Source organism: Morone saxatilis, unplaced genomic scaffold (genome assembly GCF_004916995.1).
Source record: "Morone saxatilis isolate NCDOM2014 unplaced genomic scaffold, NCSU_SB_2.0 Contig21, whole genome shotgun sequence".
NCBI lineage: Eukaryota > Metazoa > Chordata > Actinopteri > Moronidae > Morone > Morone saxatilis.
This window is the reverse complement of record NW_023339774.1, coordinates 8,501,512-8,528,224: the sequence shown is the minus strand read 5'-3', so window position 1 is coordinate 8,528,224 and position 26,713 is coordinate 8,501,512. Positions and strand designations below refer to the sequence as shown.

The 26,713-nt window shown below is 40.5% G+C and overlaps 2 protein-coding genes across 2 annotated transcripts; both read left to right on the top strand.

Moving 5' to 3' along the window:
* Positions 1–1,663: 1,663 nt before the first annotated feature.
* LOC118332857 (low-density lipoprotein receptor-like) lies at positions 1,664–11,390 on the top strand. The gene is made up of 20 exons (XM_035668292.1): positions 1,664–1,742; positions 2,539–2,649; positions 3,010–3,258; positions 3,725–3,838; positions 4,126–4,245; positions 4,360–4,485; positions 4,927–5,130; positions 5,383–5,551; positions 5,762–5,930; positions 6,594–6,816; positions 6,939–7,058; positions 7,494–7,712; positions 8,125–8,433; positions 8,966–9,184; positions 9,315–9,461; positions 9,603–9,851; positions 9,973–10,179; positions 10,274–10,522; positions 10,930–11,042; positions 11,253–11,390. The coding sequence occupies exons 1-20, from the start codon at positions 1,688–1,690 to the stop codon at positions 11,388–11,390; spliced, it is 3,510 nt and encodes a 1,169-aa protein (XP_035524185.1). The 5' UTR covers positions 1,664–1,687.
* LOC118332222 (low-density lipoprotein receptor-related protein 1B-like) lies at positions 11,273–26,713 on the top strand. The gene is made up of 28 exons (XM_035667395.1): positions 11,273–11,504; positions 11,674–11,883; positions 12,066–12,314; positions 12,774–12,995; positions 13,119–13,385; positions 13,731–13,946; positions 14,137–14,319; positions 14,505–14,627; positions 15,011–15,178; positions 15,513–15,728; positions 15,820–16,049; positions 16,215–16,344; positions 17,010–17,203; positions 17,434–17,620; positions 18,167–18,379; positions 18,496–18,679; positions 18,767–18,968; positions 19,082–19,246; positions 19,597–19,851; positions 20,037–20,264; positions 20,625–20,759; positions 21,193–21,394; positions 21,528–21,653; positions 22,098–22,205; positions 24,076–24,312; positions 25,066–25,348; positions 25,569–25,665; positions 26,451–26,713. Exons 1-28 carry the CDS (start codon positions 11,399–11,401, stop codon positions 26,514–26,516), a joined length of 5,202 nt encoding a protein of 1,733 aa, XP_035523288.1. The 5' UTR covers positions 11,273–11,398; the 3' UTR covers positions 26,517–26,713.

Genomic DNA, 26,713 nt, shown 5'->3' with positions numbered 1-26,713 from the left:
TTTTAGATTGAGAATATACTATAACTATATATATATGTTATATTATAACATAATATAAATATTGAACAAAGATTTGGAGACAATTTATTTGTCTTCAAAAAAAGGTGGTAAAGGTTTGCCTGTGTCAGATGATATATAACAACAATAATGAAATCCAGTTTTAAAAATTAACTGAACAGGGGAACATATAAACATACGTGGATAAATAAGACATTATCATTAACTAACAAGGATTAAAAAAAATCTAATAATATAATATTATAAACAATAGGCTAAATGTTAGGATATTTCTTAAAGAACGATATTTCTGTCTATCTTCCATCTTTGGTAAATAAATTATTTAAAAAATAAACTCAGTAATGTATTCATGGAGCCAATCGATTTAATTGCTATATGTGGTTATTTACTAATCTGCAAATCAATGCTTAGGTGAGTTGTAAGAATCAAAACATTTGGACAGCTTCAATGAAAAGATGCAACAAAACCAGAGTCTCTGATAATTGACATTAATGACGGTAATGATCGTGGCCCATTCATAACTCAAACTGCACACTTGGCCTCAAAAGAAAGAAGAAAGAGATGATTGCCAGCTACAAAGCTTTGATTCTCTCTGAAGAGTATGATGTGTGAAAAGAATCAAACACAAGTAGCAGTGCCATTAGTATTAAAGTCCACTTCTTTGTCCTGTTCTGTTTAAAGTCTTTATTGTAACAACATTAAATACACTATTGTTTAAACTATAATTTGGTGATTGCAACGGAAGTACAAAATATTCAACCTTAACTTAATCACTATTGTGAATGAATGAAATGAAGCAGCATTATCAAACTTTGTGACGCCATGTTTGTGCTGTACATTTCAAATAAATAATAAATATATTTTAAACAAAGTTACTTGAAAGTATATTTTAAGTTTATAAGCGAATTGTCGGAAAGGTCAAATACAAAATATAAATCAACTGATAAACCGTGATGTATTATACGGTACTGTATATTAAACTTTATCAGCTGCAACATTCGTGATGTTTAAGTATTTATACATATACTATGAACTGGGCCTCTATATATTTAGTAGCCTACTTTTACTGTAAATATATTTTGATGCTTATACTTATGTAAGTGTACTTGAATGCAGCACTGGTACAATGTGCTGTTGTTACTTTTACTTACTGTTTATAAAGCCAAGGCAACAATACAAGAACAAAATCTATCCAAAATGCGCGTGGCCTTCTCTCAGTCTCACAGCAGCGTCACGCGCGGCTGCCGCTCTGCCACACAGCACGTGCACAGCTCGCTCTCAAATCAACCACACTGTAGTCCGCGCTCGCGCCCACTCAACTGTCACAAACATGAATGACATGTCAAATAAAAAGTGACCTGTCTGTTAGCCAGACTTTTAAACATACACGGAAAGGAAAGCTGGAAAGACAGATTCCCTACATAAACAAACAAATAAACAAACAAATCTAACATCTGCAATAACATTTAAAACACACACCCGATTAAATAAAGAAATAATGTGTCCAGTCGCTTCTGATAAGTTTTCCATACAATAGATTGTTATTGTTTGTGTGGTGACGGAAGCTGAGTGGTCAGCCTATGGTCGCACGCGCACCTGCAGCAGTGGGAGCTAATAAAAGCATTTGCTCTCAGGTGACGCTGTTTGTCCCGATGAGCTGAGGGCCGCTATGGACTTACAGTTCATTTGTTGGATTCTTCTGGCAAGTCTGACCATTTCCAGAGGTAAACTTTCTTCTATATGGTGTTTAAGGCGTTTGAGTAGTTTAATTCAAGTCAATGTGTAAGTTATAAAACAAACAAACAAACATGCAGGGCAGTTTTGTCATTTGCTTTAGATCTAAACATGAACGAGACAATATGGCGTCCATTCCACGAGTTCAGGGCCACGAGCTTTATTTGACTTTTAATGCAATTCAGTCAGTTTTAACTGAATGTGATCAATATTACCTGCAAACTTGGAGTTTTGCCTGTTCCTGTACCTGTTTGTCATTACAACATATTTGGGTCAAATTCATTTAAAAGTGGGTAAGAGGATGCAGTTGCATTTTTTGACCTTAGACCCAGTTTTTATTTGTCTATTTTAGCTTACTTTCCTTTGACATTTGACCATGTGCAAGTGCATATCATCGTTTGTCCTTTTGAGGCATTGTGATCTGAGCCAGGATCAAGAAACATCACCAGGATTTGTCACAGTTCCCTGTATTTTGAGAAACCCAAGGCAAGATGGTGAAAGAATGCACAATATTTGATCTGTTTGCGGCCTTTTTTCTGTTCGGGTGCATTTCGTCAGTTCGTTTTTGAAAAGTGCCACATGGCTGCCCATACCATTGAACCTTACAGCAGGCACACATTTATTGACTGTTAAGCTCATCTGCTGAAATCAACTTCTTTGATCTAAAAAGGGGGTGTTTCATTTTAGACAAATTCATCCACTGTGTCTTTTCCAGTGAGAGGCAAATTGTATTTTCTAAGCCTTCGTCTTTGTACTTTGCCCTACTCTCTCTTTGTACATTTCTAGGATGCCATGAAGGCCAGTGGCAGTGTGATGATGGAAACTGCATCCCTGATGTCTGGAGATGTGATGGCGATGGAGACTGTCTGGATGGATCTGATGAAATGGATTGCACTGGTGGGTATACTTCCTGTCTCTGTGCCGGTTATTGACACTTTGCACTAATAAACTGCTTTATTTTCAGTCACAGTAGTTGTTTGTTTTCTTGTGAGTCTGAAATTGTTAACACCATTGTTACCTTTTATTAGAATTAGCAGCAAATAAAGCGGATTAATTTGTTTTTAAACTGCTTCACAGTAATGACAAAAGGTGCAAAATTAACACAACAAAAGCAAAAACAGAGTTAACTATTGATTTGAGAGAGAGAGAAAACTACTTCTGATAGATATGTTATACCGAACACTTTTGTTTGTAAAATGAAACTTAAACCCTTCATGTGTCTTCTATATGCACCGTGTTTTGTTGTCTTCCTTCCAGCACTCCCAGGCTCTCCTGAGTGTCCGCCGGGTCAGTTTCCTTGTTTGGACTCTGTCGGCTGTGTGGATTCTTCGGCCCGCTGTGACGGACAAATCCAGTGTCCCACCGGCTCTGATGAGGAGAACTGTACAGCTACCCAGGACTGTTTGGAGTCTGACTGGACCTGTCGAAACCACATCTGTATCCCCAAAGAGCAGCGCTGCAACGGACTGAATGACTGCCTGGACAACTCTGATGAAGAGGACTGTGGTGAGAAAGATGGAGGTGTTAAATGCTGTGCCACAGGAAAATGTAACAAATGTATCTCTACTGGCTTCTACTGTAGCAATGCTGATAGTTTTATTTATCCAGGTATTGAAATAACCAATCTTTGAAATGTCTTACTGCATACCAATTGGCTTTGCCAAACATGTCTGAGGAAAACAAAAGTAAGATAATATTGGGACTCACATCTGTACAGGAGCCAGTATACCGGATCTGCTTGAAGGTCCTGCGCTCTAGTCTTTACTTATGTTTGGTTGCGTTTTACCATCTAGTCCTGAAGAAATGAAACAACAAATAAGTTTGATTGTCATTGAAATCACAGTATATATCCACAAATCAAATGAATGGTGAAAATATCTGTCAGTGTGAAAAGATGTCCGATGCATACAGCTGGTAACTCAGGGAAGGTATGAGAAACAGTTGGTTAAGTCCTGATTTGTTTGTTTTACAGGTCTGTGTGGCGAGGAGGGCATACGGTGTCCTGAAGGGACATGTCTGTCTGCTGAACAGAGGTGTGACGGGCAGATTGACTGCTCAGATGGCAGTGATGAGCCCATAACATGCGGTAAGTTGTGCATATACATGCATGTACGTATTACTAATCTAGTTGGGAAGCTCAAAGGGAAAATTGGCTTTTATTTTAGAAATAAATCCTCCTTTACTTTTCATGCCAAGGAAAAACTTGTAGAATTTTTTATTTTATTTTAATATGTTGTGATTTGCTACCCTGGCCAGATCTCTCTTGTTGTTCTCAATGGGACTTCCTTATTGATTGAATAATGTGATACAGTAAAATGCTTCTGGAGCCTGTATTTCTGTACATTGTGCTGAGTCATATTGCACCTCCTGCAGGTCGTATTTGCTCTATGAACAATGGTGGCTGTAGCCATGTGTGTGTCGATGTAGCCTGGGGAGTTCTGTGTGCCTGTCCTGTTGGATATAAGCTCTCTCCCAATGGAGCAGTCTGCGAAGGTGCGTGGGGCATGAAAAAATAACACACTATTCACTTTCCATTTTATTTTAGTGGGCACAGCTCTTGCTTATTATGCTAAAACCCACTCTCTCTCTCTCTCTCTCTCTCTCTAGATTTGGATGAATGTGCCCCACCCTTTGCTCCCTGCCCACATCACTGCGCTAACACCGTCGGATCATACTATTGCCACTGCAGAGACGGATTCAAACTCAATGGAAGCTCCACATGTCTAGCTACAGGTAATCTCTGGATTTAGTTTCATCCTCTAAAAAGATGAAACCCAACAACAAACATCATGAAGTGCCCTTGGGAAAAGATCAGTGACATGGTAATGGCCTTCTTTCATGTGGCCAAGCTCAAAAGCAAGAGCAAAAAGTTCAGAAAGATCAAAGACAGAACTTTAAATCAAGCAGGTTAATTGTTACTCGGAAATGTTGGTAATACAAGGATGATATTAAACAAGATGCACAGTTTTACTTTTGTCCACATATAGTCAGTGATTATTTTTATTTTTTGGTGAATGGTTTAACTTTGTAACTTTCTACACTTGGAGTGAAATCTAAGGTAATTCCTCCTGTCAGTGATTTGAGGGATGTTGAACTAACAGGAAGTCAATCTTACTCCAATCCAAATATTTGCACTAACTGCACCCTTCTTTCTGAATTCATAAATGTGTCTAGGTGATGCTATCAGATTGCTAACGGTGCAGAGGAGATCTATCAGTCTGTTGAATGTGAAGTCTCAACAGTTTGAAGTTATCCAGACTCTAGTGTCTGACCCAGTGGCTTTGACTTTTGATCTCACCCGGGGCTGGTACTACTGGGCTGACAACCATGGCGGCATTTACAGAAGTGATGGAGAGCACAGCTCGACAATCTATACTGGTTAGTTGACACAAAATATTTGTGGGTTTTTTTTTTTAATAAAAGTATTGGGGTCATACAGCTTGTTATGTAATCCCAAAGTGGAGCTATTAGAGATTCTGTAAATAGTCACTTCTCTGCAGTGACTGATCAAAACTTAAGCATGAAAAGTAATTCAAAGCAATTCGGATTCAAAACACAACATTTCTGTTTCAACTTCACATTTTCAATGGGTTTTTTATTTTTTTTATGTCTTTTTTTTTTTTTTTACAGGAGAGCCTGGAATCAAGGGTCTAGCCTGTGATTGGCTAAATGGAAACACATACTGGACCAATGAGAAGACGGAGTCAATCTACATGCAGGCAGCTGATGGGAAAAGTTACACTACTCTGTTGAGCAAAGACATCAGCCCATCAGAGTTGGTGCTTATATCTGTTGAGAGGTATGTTTGATTATTCTATCTGCTCCATAAAATGTAAAATAATATTCAAAATGTTGTATTTATACAGTGTATGAAGTCTGCAAAATGAAGTCATTATGCTAAAATGAGCTGTTAAATTTAATATACTAGTTGGCACACACAAAAATTCAGAGACTATAATAAACTACAGTATGTAATGTCTATTTAAATTCCCCACTCTCTGCCTCCCAGCTTGATGTTCTGGATCAACACCGGCCATGGCGACAGAGTGACAATAGAGAAGTCATGGATGGATGGGTCGGAAAGAAGCTCTCTGACTGCGCTCACTGCTCAGTCTGCTCACAGCCTCACTGCTGACGTGGCTGCCAGGAGGCTGTACTGGATCAGCGCCTTCAAGAAGGTGAGTTAAGCAAAGAAATGTGAATTTGAACTTGACAGAGTGCATCAGACACTTTAGATTATGAGTTAAATTCATTATAAATCTGCCATATACAGATTTATAGTTCGTAATAGTCCTTTTTCACAGCTGACCTTTTGACTTGTCAGTAGAAAAAGCATAGCATATGTGCTTTTAATAAGATTAATGATTGTTCAGTACTATTAAAGTGTCCCAGTTAAGTCATTAGAAAATACATAATTTGCTTTCAAACTGAGATTGTAATGTAATGTCATAGTAGCCATATTCCAGTGGTTTTGAGCTCAATTTATTAATGTTGATACGTTTGGTCCAATAAAATAAAGTACATGATAATTTACTTTATCTTCATGTTGGGAAATGTCTGCAGACAATAACATTGAATAGTAAAATGAATGAATAACGTATAAAAAATCTAAATAAATGTTTTTTTTCTATGATGTAGAAGTTTTGGTATATTGTCAACATTTTCTGGGGGGTGTCCTGGAATCATGACCACAGTGTTGTGGAGAAACTTGTTAACTTAATTGGCACGATGAGAGGAGAATATAATACCATAACCTAAACACTGTTTGACACTGTCAGTGTGGATTAACCATTAGTTGTGGTTTATCCTTCATACATTGAACATGAACTTATTTCATTCAGTCTATAGAGACGGTGAAGGTGGACGGGACGGGCCGTTACTCCATCACAGGACTGTTCAACAGGAGGCCAGCTCTCAGTCTGGCTGTATTTGCAAGTTCCTTCTACTGGGTGGATGACAAAGGACTGTGGCAGGTTCCACAGAACCAACCGGACCAGAAGACATTTATCTGGAAAGCGGCCCTGCCAGTATTAGCAGTCTACCATGAGCTACAGCAGCCTGAAGGTACTTGGAACAATAGATTTAATCTAAATGCAACATGATTGTTAAACATCAGTGGAAATTCAGAGAAAGAAGTGCTGTTATGAGGTCATGGGTTATTTTTTTGTCTTGTTTTCATCAATTAGGTTCTTCTGCATGTGGAAAGACTCATTGTCACCTCTGCCAACTAACTAAAGGGAACCCTGTCGGATTCGTCTGTGCTTGTCCAAACTCCAAAGTACTGTTGCTTGATGGGACGTGTGAATGTAGGTTTACCATAACTTTAATTTGCTTGTGTTACAAGTGAGTTTTCTCCCATTTCAAGGTCATTTCAAGGCATAAATTGTAAATGATCCTACTGAAACTGTTATTTTCTTAAACAAGGGCTCAAACGGATCTGTTAAGCAGTGGGCTTGTTAGAGCAACTTCCCCTTTTTATGGTCTACAAGACATTTTTAAAAGAAGTTTTATTTTGTATGCATTTCATGTAAAACTAAACCATCTATTTTTAATGTCCCAGATTGTCTCTTGCTATTATGGGAATGAAGGTCATTTTCTCTGGTTCTCAGGATAGATGGATAGATGGATAGATGGATAGATGGATAGATGGATAGGTAGGTAGGGTAGGGTTTTAGGTTAGCGTAGGGTAGGAATGATAAGTGCATCATAAATACGTTTTTTGTTATTTTTTTGTACCACAGATCCAAGGTTTATATACGCTACCTTTACCAACATCAACATGCTTGAGTTCAGAGGCAGAGAGTCCACTAAAATCCAGCTGTTTGACACTGACGATGGGATCCTGTCGTTTGATCTGGACTGGTATAGAGACTGGCTGTACTGGACTAACCAAACTGGCCACATCCAACGCACCAGTGTAACCCAGGTGAAGACTGAGGTGGTCACAACCCCTTTGCCAGGTTGGTGCTTTAAAGTCTGTTACATACTTTGGTAACATGCTATTGTAGCAGAGCTGAGATAGCTGTGTAATCACTGTATTGGCACTAAAATGAGGTAGTAATTGCACAATGCAAATGGATTAATAATTAATAATTTATCAAGCTAAAATACTACACATTTTCTTGTTCCAGTTTCTGGTTAATTCCTGAAATGTAATAGTTTGGGTATGAATTTAAGGACACAACTGTAGGTTCTTGTGATGAGCATTTTTCTCCATTTTCTTAATGTGCATAAATAATAGATTACTTGTTAATGAAAATAATTCCTTTGAGATCTACTTTCTATTCAGTCAGTTTAGTATTAGCCATGGACCAACTTACTTAGTCACATTACAGCTGTCTTCACACTTCCTATATCTTTATTTCTTTGTAGTTTGTCTGATAAAAGTAGACCAGAGGAGAGGGAGCCTATTTTGGGTGTCATGTGACCAACACAGCATTGGCACTGCCGCAGCCGACAATCGATATCCAAAGCAGCTGTACCATACAACAAAGGAGATTCGAGACCTGTATCTGGACTGGCTGAGGGGTGGCATCGTGTGGCTGGAGGAAGAGCAAATCTTCACCATGAGCATGATGGGAGGCAAAGCCAAAGAGCTGCTACACTTAGCAGGAGGAGTGAGGGGGAACATCGCCTTCGACCTCAGGGCCAATAGTTTGCTGTGGAACTCAAAAAGGGCAGGTCTGTCACTTCGTAGATCAGAGTGATGCAGTTTTGCTTCTCATGTTCAAATATCCCACCAGCTGAAGCAATGAGATTCGATGTATGAAGTAGTGTTTTAGAAGATGAAGTGTACATATGAAACAAGATATTGGTACAGCTGTCGAGAAGTTTTAAGTTCTTCAAGAACTATACAGTGTTAATTTCAATGTTTGTTTTTGTATTACTGTAGTGCATGTACCTGCTACATATAATTGGGTACCTTGGGAACCTTAAAAAGATTACTTGTAGTCTTTAATCATGTTCTTTTTTTTTACAGTTTAAATTTGATCAACAAAAATTATCTTTTTTTTTCATTTGTGTTAATCGTGTAACAGTAAGGGCTGACAGGGTGTTCAGAATCTTTGGTGATATTGTGATAAATAATTGAGTCACGTCTGGGGCTCCAACAATCCAGAATTTTGAATCTGGGGATGATGAAATCTTAACCGTATTTCCACAGTACAGACCTGTTGAATGAGTTTTGGATCTCGTACTTTTTTTTTTTTTACAGGTTTGACAACAATGAGTTTGCTGCAGGAAAGAAGCCACCGAGCAGGTAGAAGATGGAACATTTCAGGCTCAATCGTAGCGGCCTTTGAGCCTTTCCTGTTGTCCCTTTCTGATGATGTCATGACTTTGTGGGACCGGCGTGATGGGAGCGCCATCCAAGAGGTGTCTGTAAGGGGTCATGTGTTGAGTGTAAACGTTGCACTCAGGGACATCCGTACAGGTCAGACCACGCTTATACAGATGCATGCTGTTTACTGTATATCAAAACGCTCCTCTGATATGTAAAAGGTGGATCATAATTGGCTTATAGCAATTTGTATGGAAGCCACATATTTTTACTCTTTCCATAGTGTCCAATACTCCAGTCTGCAATGAACCCTCTGTGCTGTGCCGACACACATCGGTCTGCCTCTCACAAGCCCAGCTGTGTGACGGGAAAAAGGACTGCCCTGATGGAGATGATGAGGAGTTTTGTGAAACCACATGTCCATCTAAAGGTAAAGTATCAATCTGACAAATTCACAGATTTGTTGGAATGGGCCACGCAGCTCTAAAATACTGTGAGTAGTTAACCTATTAACCACTGACTTGACTAATAACTTGAGCTTCTCTTTTCTGTTTTTAATTTCCAATCTTAGAGGATTTCAAGTGCAAGGACCGCAGGAGTTGTATTTCCAGGAATCTTGTTTGTGACGGTCGTTCTAATTGCCGTGACAGCTCAGATGAAGTTGACTGTCCGACTGTAGCCGCTCCTGCAGCTCGGGCAAATATCCTGAAGTGTCGCACAGGCTCAATGCCATGTAAAGACGGCACAGAGTGTGTTTTATACAGCCACGTGTGTGATGGGGAAGAAGACTGCCGGGATGGATCAGATGAACTGGGATGTGGTGAGTTTCCAAAACTCAATTTGAAAAAGTTCTAATGACTAAAGAAACATTTTAATTGGAAATACTGATTTAACGCTCCTATGTGGTTGAACTTGAACTGTGTTATTACTGTATCTTCAAGATGCCACAGAACAGAATCTATCAAACGAAATGCCACCTGCTACCAAAGCTCCTGCTCCGACTGTGCCAGCCTGCAGAAGCCCCTCTGTGCCCTGTCCCCATTCCTCCACTCACCTCTGCATTTCTCCAAGCCAGTTTTGCAATGGGCGTAAAGACTGTCCTGATGGCTTTGATGAACAAAACTGTGTGAAAAGATGTCCCTCAAGAGGTAAGCCTTGAATGTAGAGTTTGTATATATTATGCATTTGCCTGGGGAGTCAAGCTTAACAGATTTGTCATTGTTTTCTATAATTTCCAACCAGACGACTTCCGCTGCAAAGACCGTCGAAGCTGCGTCTCCAAGACACTGGTCTGTGACGGTCGCTCTCATTGCCACGATGGCTCAGATGAGGTCAACTGTCTGAGCATAGCTCTTCCTGCAGCTCGAACAGATATCCTGAAGTGTCGCATGGGCTCCAGCATGTGTCGAGACGGGACAGAATGTGTCCTCCTCAGTCACGTTTGTGATGGAGAGAGAGACTGCCGGGACGGATCAGATGAAGAAGGATGTAGTGAGTTTCTGTGCTTTTACACAGCAAGTGTAATAAATGCTTTGCGGATTAGCACAATCTGCTAGTAAAGAATGTCAGTTAACTGCAATATTTAAAAACTTTTACTTGTATCCTAAGTTGTCTTGTTTCATACCTAAAATTGCCTGGCAAATTAGGTATATAAATTTCAATATAAGATAAAGTGATGGTGATACTGGTGTCTTTTTTTTAAAATTATTATTCAGTAGTTCAGATATGTCAATGATACCAGTAGCTTATTATTGAGACTATTAGAAATGTTGGATCTTAGGCGTATATATACATTTATGGTATTCATCACTGATCCTCAATCATATGGCATGATGGTTTTAAAAATTGAACTTTAAACTTACTTAACTCAACTTACTGTTGTGTTCATCAATTGTCAGATGCAGCACAGATTGACCCTACCACTGCTACAGAAAACTTAAATGAATCACCTTTAGGTGTCAAACCATTTACTGAGCCTGCCACCAAGCCATCCTGCACTAGCCCTTCAATTGTGTGTGCAGGTTCATCTTTATGCATCAATCCAACACAATTTTGTGACGGAACTAAAGACTGCCCTGATGGATCTGATGAGAACTGTGTTAAAAGATGCCCTGTGAAGAGTAAGTAGTCGGATTACGGGCTGATTGAGACTTCTCTGATCTCGACCACACTGGAAAAGTGCAAAGTTATTATTTTTGTTATCTTCCGTCTTCTTCCTCAGCTGATTTTCTCTGCAAAGACCGTCGGAACTGCATCTCCAAGAGCCTGGTTTGTGACGGCCGCTCGCACTGTCATGATGGCTCCGATGAGGTCAACTGTCCAAGCGCAACTCCACCTGCAGCTCGGGCAAATGTTCTGAAGTGTCGCATGGGCTCCAGACTGTGTCGAGACGGGACAGAATGTGTCCTCTACAGTCAAGTTTGTGATGGAGAGAGAGACTGCCGGGACGGATCAGATGAAGAAGAAGAATGTGGTGAGTGTTCATTCAGAGGTTGTCTTTTACAAAGGTAATAAATGTAAAAGTGCTTTTGTAGAATATCATGTGTGGCTGTTTCTAATAACGTAACAATTTCACAATATCTTAATGTTTTGAAATGAAACTCTACATCTAACACCTGGTGTAATATCTCTCAATGCTGCAGACACTGCTACTACAATTCTTGCTGAGAATCAAGACTTAAATGAATCTCCTGCACCCTTTACTGAAGCGCCCACCAAGCCACTCTGCACCAGTCCTTCAGTTCTGTGCCCAGGTTCATCTTTATGCATCAAGCCAAAACAATTTTGTGATGGAAAGAAAGACTGCCTCGATGGTTCTGATGAGAACTGTGTGAAAAGATGCCCAAACAAGTGTAAGTCATTAAGTTATTACACTTAGTTCATAAAATTACGTTTCCAACAGATGTGTCACTGTGGACAAGTAGTGCTGTAAACCAACTTGCCACCCTTAAAAACCTTTTGTTAGTTTGAAGTATACAGAGCAAATCTGATACAATTCCATTCATGTCTTTGAATATTCTTTTACCTCCTGTAGCGGACTTCCCCTGCAAAGACCGCAGGAGCTGTGTATCAAAGAATCTGGTCTGTGACGGTCGCTCTCATTGCCAGGATGCATCAGATGAGGTCAACTGTCCGAGCATAGCTCTTCCTACAGCTCGAACAGACATCCTGAAGTGTCGCATGGGCTTCAGACTGTGTCGAGACGGGACAGAATGTGTCCTCTACAGTCACGTTTGTGATGGAGAGAGAGACTGCCAGGACGGATCAGATGAAGGAGGATGTGGTAAGTTTCTGTGGATATGTTGATTTTGCAAGGTGGAATAAATGCTTTTGTGGACGAGCACAGTTTGCTATGAAGCAGGCGAGTTTTTCAAAGACGTTTCCTTGTAGCTTAACAAGTATTATTTATTTATTTTTCATACCTAAAATTGCCTGCCAATTGAGCTTTATTAATTTGAATGAAAAAATTATATGAATGGAGATACTGATATCTTTTTACATTTATCATTTTTACATAGAAATTTAGTAGTTAGTATAAGTAAGGAAGAGCATCACTAAGAATCAAAGTTCAGATATGTCAATGATACCAGTGGCCTATGATGGAGACTACTAGAAATTTATTTATTTATAAAGGCATATATTTGTGGTAATTATTACTAATGTAATCATATGGCAAAGATAAGTTGATGTTTTTTAAAATGGAACTTTAAACCTAAACTTACTGTTGTTTATCAATTGTCAGATGCTGCACAGATTGACCCTACCACTCCTATCGAAAACTTAAATGAATCCCCTTTAAGTGTCAAACCCTATATTGAGCCTGCAACCAAGCCCTCCTGCACCAGCCCTTCAGTTATGTGTCCAGGTTCATCTTTATGCATCAAGCCAACACAATTTTGTGATGGAAAAAAAGACTGCCCTGATGGTTCTGATGAGAACTGTGTGAAAAGATGTCCCGCAGAAAGTAAGCCTTGAGTATAGAGTTTGTGTGTTCTTCTAAATCCAAATTTCCAATAATTCCATAATCCTACAAAACCGTGTCTTGGAACTTGGAAATCTTAATTTATTTTCCGTAATTTCCATCCAGACACCTTCCGCTGCAAAGACCTTCGGAGCTGTATCTCCAAGAGTCTGGTTTGTGACGGCTACTCTCATTGCCCTGATGGTTCTGATGAGATTGACTGTCCGAACGTAACTCCTCCTCCACCACAGACAAACGTCTTGAAGTGTCTCATAGGCTCAAAGCCATGTAATGACGGCAAAGAGTGTGTTTTATACAGCCACGTATGTGACGGAGAGAATGACTGTACGGATGGATCTGATGAGCAGAGATGCCCAGAAAACTGCAAACAAGGTTATATCACTTTAAACTTTTAATTCAATCTGATAGGCAACATTCAACTATAGTTGTTTTAAGGGGATATAAAAGCAATGTTATATTAACCTATTATTTATATAGACATTTATAGGTTTTGCTGTAGCCTATACACTGTTACCATGAATATTTTTTTTTTCTCAAAGTTCAATCACTTAACTAATGACTAAACTAATCAATAAAAGAACAACAAAAGAAGAATTGACAGTGGAGCACCGTAGACAGAAACTACTATCACTCTGTACTGTAAATGAGTACTTTGATGATGAGCTGTAATGCTGTTTAATTTAAATAGTCTAATCTTTCATCTGAACTCCACCACAGGCGAGTTTCAGTGCTCCCATGGGAACATGTGCATCCCTGAGGCTCAGGTGTGTGATGGGAAGCCACAGTGTCTGGACCAGTCTGATGAACTGGACTGCAGGGAACGAACCCGAAGCTGTGAGCATCACTGCACCGATGGCAAGCGCTGCATCCCGAAGAAATTCCTGTGCGATGGAGAGAGGGACTGCCTGGATGGCACGGATGAGGTGGGCTGTGGTAAGTCTGAGAGAGCTGTGATTTATGTGTAGATGTTAAAACGTAGCAATGGAAACCTCACGGAATGAATTTTCAACTTTTCCATGCAAATGATCCTTAAATTTCTGTTTACTTTAAGGTTGGCTAGCTATCAATCCTGACTGTAAGTGCTACAGCTTTTGAGTTTAACACTTAGTTTTACCTTCTTCAGATCCAGTTACTGCTACAACACCAGAGTCCCCTGTTCTCACTTCTGCATCAGCTTGCATCACTCCGTCAGTTCTTTGTCCAGGTTCATCACAGTGCATCTCTCAAAATCAGCTGTGTGATGGTCAAAGAGACTGCCCTGATGGATTTGATGAAAACAACTGTGTGGTCCAGTGTAATAACCCAGGTAAATCAGAGCAAAGGTAGTTGGCAATAATAGTAGTACGCATCTGTCAAATTAATGATGGTATGTACTGTGTGTGTGGCCAGTTTTGACATCCTCTGTAAAGTATTCAGTAGCTATTTTTGAAAATCCTTGGCATATTAACTCATTGCTCCTCAAATTGACACCTTTTCTTCCTGCACATTCAGATGACTTCTTGTGCAGTGACCGGAGGGCTTGTGTCTCCAGGATCGAAGTGTGTGACGGTCGTGCCCACTGTCCCGACGGCTCAGATGAGAAGCAGTGTCAGTCTGCAGATCCTAGTGCTCCCCGTAAGCCCCCTCGTAATGTGTTAAAGCAGTAAATAAGTTTCAAGCACATTTTTACAGCAGTTGTAGTTATTGCAAGACAATATATACAAAATTATTCTTCTTTCACAAACTAGAAACTACATACTTCTACCTAACAATTACCAGTCCCTGTGACAACCAACATATACCCTAGTAAGCACCTAATACACCATAGCAACCCAAAAACCTAGCAGCTACCTAGAGTACCATAGCCACCAGCTATGCACAGGTAGACTATCAACACAACCAACCATTTTGCTGCACTTCCAGCAAAAAGAACTCCAACCTGCCCACTCAGTTTCTGATTGTGTTTTTGGCTCAGTGGCTTCACGACTAACTGAATGCATATTTTTCTCTCTGCCAAGCCTCCATCAATGGACTCAGTGCCAGATCAGCCCCACTGAGGTGCCGCAAAGGTTTCAAGCCATGTAAAGATGGCCTGGAGTGTGTTATGTACAGCCATGTGTGTGACGGAGAGAGGGACTGCCAGGACGGATCGGATGAAGAGGAATGTGCCACTCATTGCAAAGCAGGTTTGTTTTTGTGCAGTGAGCTAGAAAAAAAGCACCTTAAAGCAATGACCCGATAATCTATTTTATATACATGGAAAATGTCTACGGAGTCATTCATAATGTCAAGGGACTTTGGTGCAGAAGTCTGTTTCTCAAGAAACGGATTTCTAAATTAAATTTCTTTTTAGTCCTGAGCTAAATTTAATCACTTTCCAGAAACCACCAGTGTTTTAAAACAATAAATGTAAATCATTTATGAACTGGATAGTTTGTGTTAGATCAGTTATTGATGCATTTGAAAAAAAGATGCTCTTGTAATGGATTATTTTTGAGGAGTCTCTTTTCTCTTCCCCAGCTGAGTTCCAGTGTGCCCACGGGAATAGATGCATCCCACAGGAGCAGGTGTGTGACGGACAGTACGACTGTCAAGACCGATCCGATGAAATGGACTGTTCAAGCCTGGCTGAGGGCTGCCATCAGCGCTGTGATAACGGCACTCGCTGTATACCAGAGACCTTCCTGTGTGATGGCGAGAGAGACTGCGCTGATGGGTCAGATGAGGAAAAGTGTGGTAGGTGCTGTCCAATATTTACATAAAACCAACAATCCTATTTCAAATGGTTGTAAAATGAAGATGAACGCATTTGTTTCTATCTTTCGAGGTTTGGTGGCCTGTGCGATTAACCAGTACCGCTGTGCTAGCGGCCAGTGTGTGTCTGAGGCTCTGAGATGTGATGGATATGCTGACTGCAGTGATCGCTCTGATGAGGTGGACTGCACAAGACCCCCACGCTGCCCAGCACAGCTCCGATGCCCGAACAGCCACGAATGCCTACAGAAAGAGTGGCTCTGCGACGGCGAGGACGACTGCAAAGACGGGTCAGACGAGAAGGTAAAGAACTACAGTTTTGAGTACTAGGTGAAGTAAATCTGTAGTAATGAGTAGAGGGAGGAAATTGAGGACATTTCCTTGCTTCCCCAACTTTTATATATGCATGGGGATGATTTGAGGGAAGTTGGGAAGCAGTGGTTGAAACTTGGTCTCATTTCTATCCAGAACTGCATGTCTCCACCAGCAAAGTGCAGAGAGTACCAGTGGCAGTGTGGGGACAGCAGTCAGTGCATCCCTCAGTCCTGGAGGTGTGACAGGAAGAGGGACTGTGACAACGGCATGGACGAGGACAAATGTGAGCATGTTTATTCTCAAATGGTCAGGTTTTATCCTCTGCTTCAGATGAATTTGTTGCCAGACATCTTTTGCTGTTTTCAGGCCTCTTTTGGATGGGATTAGTTATAAAATAATAATTCAACCATTTTTAAAATTACTCTAATTTTAGTTAATTCCAACAGTTAGGAAGTTATTTATTCTAAAATAAATAACCCACCATAAAAAAAACTTTAGAATAAGGTAGACCTAAAACAAAAAAACAAATGCCAATAATATAAAATGACCATAAATGACTAAAACCAAATGTGGAAGGCCTTTTAAGATGGAGAACTATTAATTGAGAGTAGATGCAGCTCACTTTAAAACAGCAAAGATTGGATAAAAGTGGCACAAAACTCACACTGCAATGAATATACACATGTATGCTGTAATTTTGAGGTACGTGAAGCGGCAGAAGATGGGTGTGTCACGCAATGCTTTATCATAGTAATATATGGAGGAAATGGTCCATCTATGTAATTTTCAGTACTGCTGGAGAGCTATCATTTCATTATGTCTGATTAGGGCTTCATGTAGCATACCACATTTTCTGTTATTTGTTCTCCCTTTTCTGGGAACATATGAGCGGAAATGCCAGCCAGTACAGTGAAATGTCACATTTACTCTGTGTATCTGCTTTCACAGGCAACCAGAGAAAATGCCCCTCTCACCTTTACCAGTGTGGCAGCGGTGAGTGCGTGGACCCCCTCCTGGTGTGTAACCGCTTCACCAACTGTGCCGACAGCTCAGATGAGGGCGTGGGATGTGTTCAGCGGAACTGCTCCAGCCAATCGGCTCCTCAGTGTGACCACCACTGTGTTAGCACACCAAATGGCCCGGTCAGTACAGAACAGATGTATATGTGGTTTTTCTGCTTAGTCCCAGTGTGCTTTAATGGAAGTAAGCTACTCCTTCCTCTTTTCCTTTTTCCTCTTATATATTTATCATTAGCTCATATTTCATCAGCCTGTCGTATGCAGACAACTGTTTCTAAAAACACGTACACAACATTTTGGCTCTATTATATGAACATGCACAAAGCTCATTCCTCCTTCCGTCATTTTTGCAGAGGTGTTACTGTGCTGCAGGTTTCAGACTATACTCCAGTGCTGTGTCCTGTGTGGACATTGACGAGTGCAGTGCAGTGCCACATGACGTATGCAAACACACCTGCCTGAACACCCGTGGGTCTTACACCTGTCATTGCTACCCTGGGTTCTACCTGGAGCCTGACAAAAAAAGTTGCAAGACCAAAGGTACTGTAGGTCTAAACGCAGTCTCTGCTTGTTGAAGGAAAAGTCAAGTTACATTCTACATATTATGTGAACTAAACCAAAATCCAGTCAGCTGCTAAAAAGCATTGTCAGTCAGTTACTTTATTGCCAGTATAACATTCCCAAATAATTTTAGTTATCAAAATGCCCCGCATGATGGATTGCCTATGTTAAGCAAGTTTTTACGTTAAAAGTTTTAAAAAATAGCGCATTAAAGTTTACTGAATCCAATGGGTGCCTACATGGTAGTAAATCTATTAATCAATTTATCTAGCAATTTACAGTATATGATGGAGTGCCTTAGGTAATGAACTTCCATGATGACTTTAATTGTGACCCAAAGGTCTCATTCCTACTCAACAACTCATCAGTCTTTTGTCCCTGCAAACCAATAATCTACAACTTTATAGTTTTTAAACTATACTATTTTGTATTGGAAACTGGACACAATTTTGTGCCATTATATTGGTCAACATTACTTGCTCTGGGGAAGATAAAGAAAAACTCTGGTTATATTTCTATCTCTAGACGAGCCTTTGCTTCTGGCGTCTGTGCAGTCAGAGCTGTTACTACTGGGAGTCCATAGTAGCACCTTGCGCCTTCTGTCTTCTGCCAGTCGGCCAGTCTTCTTACTGGATTATCACTGGGCTCAGCAGAGGGTTTACTGGCTGAGCCCCGACTACCAGAGCATCCGCTGGGCTGACATGAAAAACTCAAACAACAAAGGGACGCTTATCAAAGGTATGGATGTCTCAGGAATATTTGTTAAATGGATTTACTAAATCAACATTTTCCAGATATTTGTAGAGTTTAGACTGTAACTCTGATTTTCAGTGTTCAAATGAAACATGTTGCAGGAGTGAAGTCGGATTCCATCGCGGTGGACTGGGTTGGTAAGAACCTGTACTGGGTGGATGGACTGGTGGGCCAGATTCTGGCTGTGAAGCTCAGTGATGTCACAGTGAGATCTCAGGACTACACTGTGGTCTTGGGTGAAGATCTGGAACAGCCAAGCTCATTGGTCTTGCTGCCACATAAAGGGTAAGGGGCTCAATGTGAAAAATCATGTTTACTCCCAATTTCAACAAATCTTTTACTGTTGCATGTATTGAATGATCAACATTTCAGGTTGATGCTTTGGTCTGAGATCGGCAGTACCCCTCAGATCGAGCGATCTGGGATGGATGGTTCAAAGAGGAAAGTGGTGGTGAGCCGAGACTTGAGCTGGCCAGTGAGTCTGGTCTATGACCGCATGGGCAACCGGGTGTACTGGGCTGATGAGAAGCTGCGCTGCATCGGCTCTGCCTCTCTGGACGGAGACAACGTCAAGGTGTAAACACAGTCAGCTGACGAAAAAATACTTGAATAACCCTCAAAGGTTTTGCATGATTTGAGGGAAAACTTCTGATTCTGTCATATAGACTGTCCCTTTTCTCTCACTAGATCCTCCAGTTAGCCGAGACACCGAGCCCTTTTTCTGTGGCTGTCTTCAATGACAGAGTCTTCTGGTCCGACACGAAAAGAAGAACCATCCGCTCAGCTGACAAGAACACCGGCAAAAATCAGAAGGTTCTTCTGAAGAGACCAGGCCAGCCATTTGGACTGAAAGTGAGCCTTCAACTTTTAGTAGTGTGATTTAACTCTTAAAGAGCTTAATTATTTTAACATTTATATTTTATGAATTTTATGATGGTTTTTGCCTTTTTTGACAGTTAATGGGGGGAAAAAAACACTTTTTTTCAAATAAGTTCTGAGGTATTGGTTGTCCGACTGAAGAACTGGCACCACCTACTTTTCATCTCAATAAATGAACGTAACCGTAGTGGATGGAAACCAATTTACTTTTGGATGGAAACACAGTTAATATTGACCAAATCATAGCTAAATAAGGAGTGTTTGGGTAGAAAGACTACAGTGTTACTTTACTTCTGTCAGCATCATGTTCCTTCTCTCCCCAGGTGATGCATGCCCTTTCCCAGCCCATCATATCCAGCCCCTGTGACCAGCTACACTGTTCCCACCTCTGCCTCCTGGCCCCAGCAGTGAGGGGCAGGTCTGGAGCACCGGGCACACCGGGAGCTCCAGCAGTAAGGGGTCCTACAGCGGTTTGTCGATGCCCAAAGGGGATGCTACTTTCCAAGGACAAGATTACCTGCTCTTTGCCTATGGAGTCAAGTTTCATCCTGCTTTTGTCTCGGACAACGCTCTATCAGGTGAATGGTGTCATTGTGGGGTCCAGATAGAGAATCTGCAGGCCTTCATTCCTTCCTTCACTCCAAGCAGGAACGTTTAAGAAACGTTCCTGCTTGGAGGCTTTTTTTAAATTAATACTTGTTCTTGCCTTTCTTCTTCTCACTTGTGTTAATTGCCCCTTTTTATTTTGTCCTACTACTTGTAGATTTACTTGCACTCCATGCGTCGTGATGGTGTCGCTCTGAAGAATATGCCAAACAGCCGAGTTTTGCCCCTTCCCGGGGTAATGGAGGCCTCAGCACTGGACGTGTCCATCCAGGAGCTTTCTCTCTATGTGGCTGATGAAGGACAAGGATCTGTGGATGTGCTAAAACTGAGTGGCTCCAAGTCGAGACAGGGACTGACACCCTCTGGACAAATCCTAAAGCTGAAGGTAGGCATGATCAGCATTTCAAAGAAAATGGAAAATTATTAAATCCTGCCAAATATGTCATTCAAGGCTAGGAATAGTTTTGTGAGCCTTACATGTTGTGTTTCCTGTTTTCTTTTAATAGTTACCATCTTAGTTTGATTTGCTCTGTTCATTTAAACAATGGGCCATTTTTGAAAGTTTAAATGCTTAATGAAATATTTGTAATAATGTTGAAAGAGACTTTGATAATCCACTACTGTACTGTTAAAAACATAGCGTCTTGGACATTATAGATTTTCATGTGGTTCAGAACAATTTGTTACTCGTATTCAGCTTCCCTGATGAAATATTGATTCTGGAAAATAAAATCTGTCCCACAAGGATGATTCTGTAACAGCTCTGGCAATTGACTGGGTGACCTCCAACCTCTACTGGAGCAGCACAGAGAGGCCCGATCTCCACGTGACCTCTCGCCATTCCGGCTACACCACCTCACTGTTGCAGGGATCACTGAAGGTGATGGAGGCCTCTGTTTTACTGCTCACATTTGTTCTTTTCTGATCATCCAGCATCATCTTTATCCTTCCAAATGTGCTGTCTCTTTAACTCTATATCAACAGCTTCTCTTGACTTTATTACCGTTTCTTGCTTCTGTTTTGGACAGTCTGATATTGTACTCCCCTATTGGAAATTTGACAGCCATGGTTGTAGTTTGTCAAAAGCCTCTATACTGTGTAAATGGTAAACTAACATAGGCTTAAGACTAGTGTAACATTAAAACAATCTTCACCTCTTTAGTGTTGTATTCATTGTAATTTGTATTGTTTTCTTCTTTTACCCCTGACATTTTTTTTTTTCTTCCTTCTTTCCTTGCTTGCCCCGAGACACTTTGTTTTCAATTATTTGCTTTCCGTGCTAAATTTAACCTAGGTCTTGGTTGTCCTTTCAGGGCACCACATCCATTGCACTGCATCCCCCCTCTGGACGACTTTGCTACACAGCAATAGTTGGGGTGGGTGATAAGATCCAGACAGAGGTGGACTGCGCCTGGATGGATGGCCGGAACAAAGCAGTGTTGTGGAAGAAGTCGAGTGTCCCCACCTCGCTGGTTTTTTGCCATCAAGGAAGCATGATCTACTGGGCTGACACAGGTCAGCAGTTACAATTCTGACATACTTAATATTTTTGCTGACTAGATTCCGCCTGTTTGTGAGTACCCGTGTAATTACTGATTTTTTTATTATTATATATTATTTTATTTTTGTTACATCTTTTTATTTCAAGGTGAAGGTATAATTAGCTCGATTGGAGTGAATGGAACAGGATATAAACAGTACAAAGCAGGGCCAGGTCTGCTCATCTCCTTCACACATACAGAGAACATCCTCCTCTGGGTCACCTTGAACAAAGGTAAGTGTGGATGGTCTTTGATAATGCCCTACTTTGAACACTCAAATATTCAGTGTCTTTTGGGGCAAGTCTTGGTGTATTCTTGGTATTCCACTACAATAACCTGTTCAGTCCTGCTTTATGGGTTTAATTTCCCGTACATCTTGGCTGTCACCCATCTTAATCACCTTCAGGCAGCAGATGGCATCCCAGACTAATGCACCAATGAATTATTCAGTCAATCTCTTTGCAGCAATCTACACTATTGGACATCTTTAAACATCCACTTGAAATCCCCCAACCCCCCCAATCCATTAGGCCTGTTATGTTATTCAAATCTTGATCTGACTGAGCACGTATGAAATGTTTCCAACCAACCACCCTATCCTACGGCCTCTGATTTCTGCACTGTAGAAACTGATTAGAATATTTGCCTCTCTTTGTGTGTGTTTTCAAACTCTATAGATGTAACTAAACTGTGGTTCAATGACGGCCTCCAACCTAACCAACTGTGGTTTGAGACAAAGACCAGCCTGGTAGGAGTCAGAGCCTATAGCACCAAGAGTCAGTCTGGTAAGTATGCCTCTAGGTTTGACACACAGCAGGAGTAAAAAGTGGTCTGACTTGGTCAGTAATCCTACATTCTTCAACAGGGAGGCATGCAGAGTCAGGTAAACTAATGCAATGGAACAAGTGGTCAGAAAAATGAGGCAGGTAATTGGCAAACAGGTGCTGAAAGCTGTCCTCTATAGAATGTATACTGAGGTTGATTTGTTAAGATGAGGAGCAGATTTGCAGGCAGGTGATATCAACAGAAGTGATATCAGTGAGGAAAACTGACGGCCACTAGATGGCAGGTGAGGCATGACAGGATGTAGAAGAAAATTCCAGAGCAGACTGAATGTAAAGAGTAAGGCAGTGAGGCCACAAGAGAAAAATATACAGTAGAATAAAATTACATTAAGCAAAATCAAATGCTTTATATCTCAAATATATAAATGACAGCATGATACTTAAGTAGGGAAAACATGGCTGATTTAAAAAATGTGTCAATTATTGACAATTAATAATTATTAATTATCAATTATAACAGCTATTTATAATTAATGCGAAGTCCTGTCTTATCTAGGAAATGAGAAACAAGTAGTTTAAATCTTCTCCAGAGGTTGTGTCCCAGTATTTAAGACAGGAGAAAAGATGGTACGTGCATCTTGTTGTTCATGCTATGTTATAAGCCACCTATCAACCATAGTGCTGATTCACCTGGTTAGTGCCAATTTCACAACCACTAGGACGTGGAAACTCTGATGGATGAAATTGTGAAAGTGCCTCGTCAACACTGAAATCCTCAAATAATGTGCTAAACCTGCCCAGGTTTGAAATGCTAACCCACAGGCTTGCAGCACCACTGTCAGCTTAAAATAAGATGTCAAACCAGTTTGCTAGTCACTAATCAGGAATTACACCATTTGCACACTTATATTTTCACCTCCACTTTGCCTTCAGTTTCTGAATGCAGGAAGCTGAAAAAAAATGTTATCGGACACTCCAGGCAGAATGAAAAGACCTGGGCTCAGTTTGAGCTGAATAGTTGAATAGATTGAAGAGTGATGTGATACCTGCACAGAGATGGGGCTTGGCAAGCTGTGGGAGAGTCCAGTCTGTTACTGTGTGAGCTGCAGTGGGAAAGTGCGATGATGAATTGAGCTCCACACACTCACACACTCTCACACACAAACACACAAACAAACAAACACACACACACACACACACACACACACACTCCTGACCTGTCAAACACTCTGGCATACATATGCAATAATGCTGTGTTTATTATTACAACCAACATGGATACATAACATGTGTGCCAACATGTGTGCCAACATATGTTGGTACACATAATCATTGAGGGTTTTGTAACCAAAGATTTGTTCCCTCTAATGTCATGTCTACAGCAGGAGCTACAATTACAAATACTAATATTTTAATTTAAAACTAAGTGTAATAAATGCAGCAAGAGAAGCCAGATAAATACATCTGTGCACAAAGCAGAACTGTGGATATGAATATTTATTGTATAAATGACACACCTGTTTGCTGGATTTGAACCAGACTCATTTTCTCAGTCTGGCAGTGGTTAAGTGTGCTTACAGTGCCAAAGCAGATTATGTCCTATTACATATAGCCAGGAGGCCCTGATTTGTGTATATTGCTACAAAAGACTAATAATTGATGTGGGAGCAGGTCCAGTGGATGCTCTGGCGTCCACCACTGTTTACATTGCTGTATGATGCGAGCAACTGTAGACCCACCATAGAACAGCATTATTTGGTAAAACTATGTTTAAGACACATTTCTGTTCATCTTATTAACTTAAAGGGAGGAGGAAAATGACCAGGTTTGTGTTGCTGAATTGGCTTATCCTTTTACTCATTTCCTTCAGGAAATAATAGCTGCTCCCTCAAGAATGGCGGATGTGAGCATCTGTGTCTGGCCTATCCCGGAGGTCGGACGTGTAAATGCGGGCGGCGCTTCTCCGCTGTCAATGCCACTTCCTGTGTCCCACTCCCCGACTGCCCCACTGGGGAAGAATACTGCTTTGACGGCAGCAAGTGCATCAGCAGCAGCAAGTTCTGTGACGGACACGCGGACTGTCCAGACCAGTCAGATGAACGGGATTGTGAGTTTGGAGAAGCAATTGAAAATGAGGTTTTAAGTAATCTCAGCTTTGTTGTGACCCAAATACAAGACTCATACATTTCAGGAGCTGTAGGCAGAGTAGGTGTGGTAATCTCATAATCCCTTTTCAGGTAGTCATGTTGGTTTTCTTTCCAACTTTGTTTTGTTAAATTTATGTATCTGGGTGGTTGTTTATTCTAAATACAGCAATTACAGTCCCATCCAAAATAGTGCATGAATTGACAATGACTAAAGTCAGGTATTGTTTAGACGGTGCATAAAAAAAACAAAAAAAACAAAAAAAACTTAGAACTGTACTTAAGGAGAAAATAATGATCATCTGATCACTTAAATATTACGAACTGCAAGAAACACCATTTATAAGTTGTGGAAGCTTAAAATATTTCTGCTGTTGTCTTGTCAACTTTCTTGCCTATAAGATAGTTAATCGATTTGTTCACCATTGTGGAAGTGTGCTTATTCGCTTTCTTGCCTAGATTAGGATGAGAAGATTAATACCACTTTCATGTCTGTATGGCAAATATTAAGCGGCAGCCTGCTAGCTTAGCTTAGCATAAAGGCTGGAAGCTGGGGAAATGACTAGCCTGACTTAAAAATCTCCCAGCACCTCCTGGTTTTTGTACAAATTAAACAAAAAGTGTGTGAACAACTTGAGGATCTACATCCTTCTTATAGTAGTTATAGTTCAAGTATTTTGATTTAATGTGTATAATCTCTTTGACTTTCTCTTCAGGTTCAAACACAAAAACTGCCTCTGCGAATGATGGCCGGCCTCGCCAGTCTTCCTCCTCGCCTCACCCCAACTCCCAAAAAGACTCTACATCCTGCGACCTCGAGCACTGCCACGGACACGGCAACTGCATCCCAGACCGCAAAGTCACTCGCTGCCAGTGTATGGCTGGCTACAAGGGAGAGTTCTGTCAAGAGACGGAAACTGGACGACACGTGGCTTTGATCCTGGGCGTCCTGTGCCTCAGTGCTTTATTGGTGGCTGCTGCTTTTATTTTTGCTAAAAGGTATTGACAATGAGAGTTTTTGAGAGTTTTCTTTTGCACCCTGGCCAGAGGGCTTCACTTTGGAAATTACTGCTGGCCGCAAATGCATTTAGCCAGGTTGTTGTTCATTTCAGCTGCATCTGCTGTATTGATTGATAAAATTAAACTGAAATTTTAATGAAACTAAGAGGGTTCTATGTAGAAAATTAAAATGTAGCTTTTTTAAATCCGGCTTCAACAGGAGAGGCTGGGCGTCCATCAGAAGTAGATCCATCGAGAAAGAAACTCTGATGGCTAACATGGGCCTGCCGTGTGAAAACTACGATTCAGACTCTGAGGTAAAACCGCATGCACACACATTCTTTTGGATAAAATAATATGAATAATTGATGTGGCTTATTTATATACTAAACCAGCTGGTGAATTTGACAATAAAGTAATCAGTTTACTGAAATTTTGGCCACCAATATGACATCCGGTTAGAAATATGGATAGAGTACTTCCTGAGCCGGAGGGAGGGAGGAAGGGCTGGTGCGTGTGTTAGGAGTATATTTTGTTCAGTTGTGTTGATACTATCTGTTGTATTAGCTGTTTTCCTTCAGTGGAAATGTACACTGCATTCTCATGTCCTACATTTTGTAATCCTTCCTCAATAAAACATACACAAAAAAGAAATGTGGATAGAAATCACATGCTTACATTTTTATGGTTTTGATAGACCTGCAGCTCTTTATTTGAGTTGAGTGTGAGCGTTCATTATGGACCATGGAAGTTGTAGTTGTAGACAAAATCTTAAATCAGTTCTTTTTTTAACAAGGTTATAAAAAATAGAAATATAACAGAAATATTTGCACGACTACTATTTATTGTGGCATTATATATTATTTTCCTGTTAACTGTAAAGGATTGTCGGGATACAGTGTAATTTATATTGACAACAATTACATTCCTATAAATACAACCTTACATGCATAAACATTCCAGCCTGTTTTTCTGCTTAATTAAGGGATTTCTACACCTTTTGTCTTTGTTATGTATTCATTAGTTGGCAACTCTTCAGATTAATATCTCTGCTCTGTTTATAAATTAAGGTTGAATATGTATGATCTTCTCTTGTCTCCAGGAACTCGAGTCCCCAGCAGACATGAAGAACCTCCCACTCGAGTTAAAGTCACTACAACTCGAATAGAAGTTCTGTATTCTGAAATATGGCATCCAGTAAACACCTAGTGGCTGACGCTGAGGATTATATTTGCTGGGTTGGTTTCATGACAACTCTGAAGGCTGCTGACATTACAAGTCATGTCTGAGGATGCATTTCACTTCAAACATACTGATGGAGACTGTCTTTTAGTGTAATAAAAGTGATGAAGGATAAACCAAAAA

Coding starts and splice junctions, on each gene's coding strand:
- LOC118332857 (XM_035668292.1), top strand. CDS start 1,688: ATGGACTTACAGTTCATTTGTTGGATTCTTCTGGCAAGTCTGACCATT. Junction 7,059..7,493: donor GCTTGATGGGACGTGTGAAT/GTAGGTTTACCA, acceptor TTTGTACCACAG/ATCCAAGGTTTATATACGCT. Junction 10,180..10,273: donor GAAAAGATGTCCCTCAAGAG/GTAAGCCTTGAA, acceptor ATTTCCAACCAG/ACGACTTCCGCTGCAAAGAC.
- LOC118332222 (XM_035667395.1), top strand. CDS start 11,399: ATGGGCTCCAGACTGTGTCGAGACGGGACAGAATGTGTCCTCTACAGT. Junction 11,884..12,065: donor GAAAAGATGCCCAAACAAGT/GTAAGTCATTAA, acceptor TACCTCCTGTAG/CGGACTTCCCCTGCAAAGAC. Junction 17,204..17,433: donor TTAGCACACCAAATGGCCCG/GTCAGTACAGAA, acceptor TCATTTTTGCAG/AGGTGTTACTGTGCTGCAGG.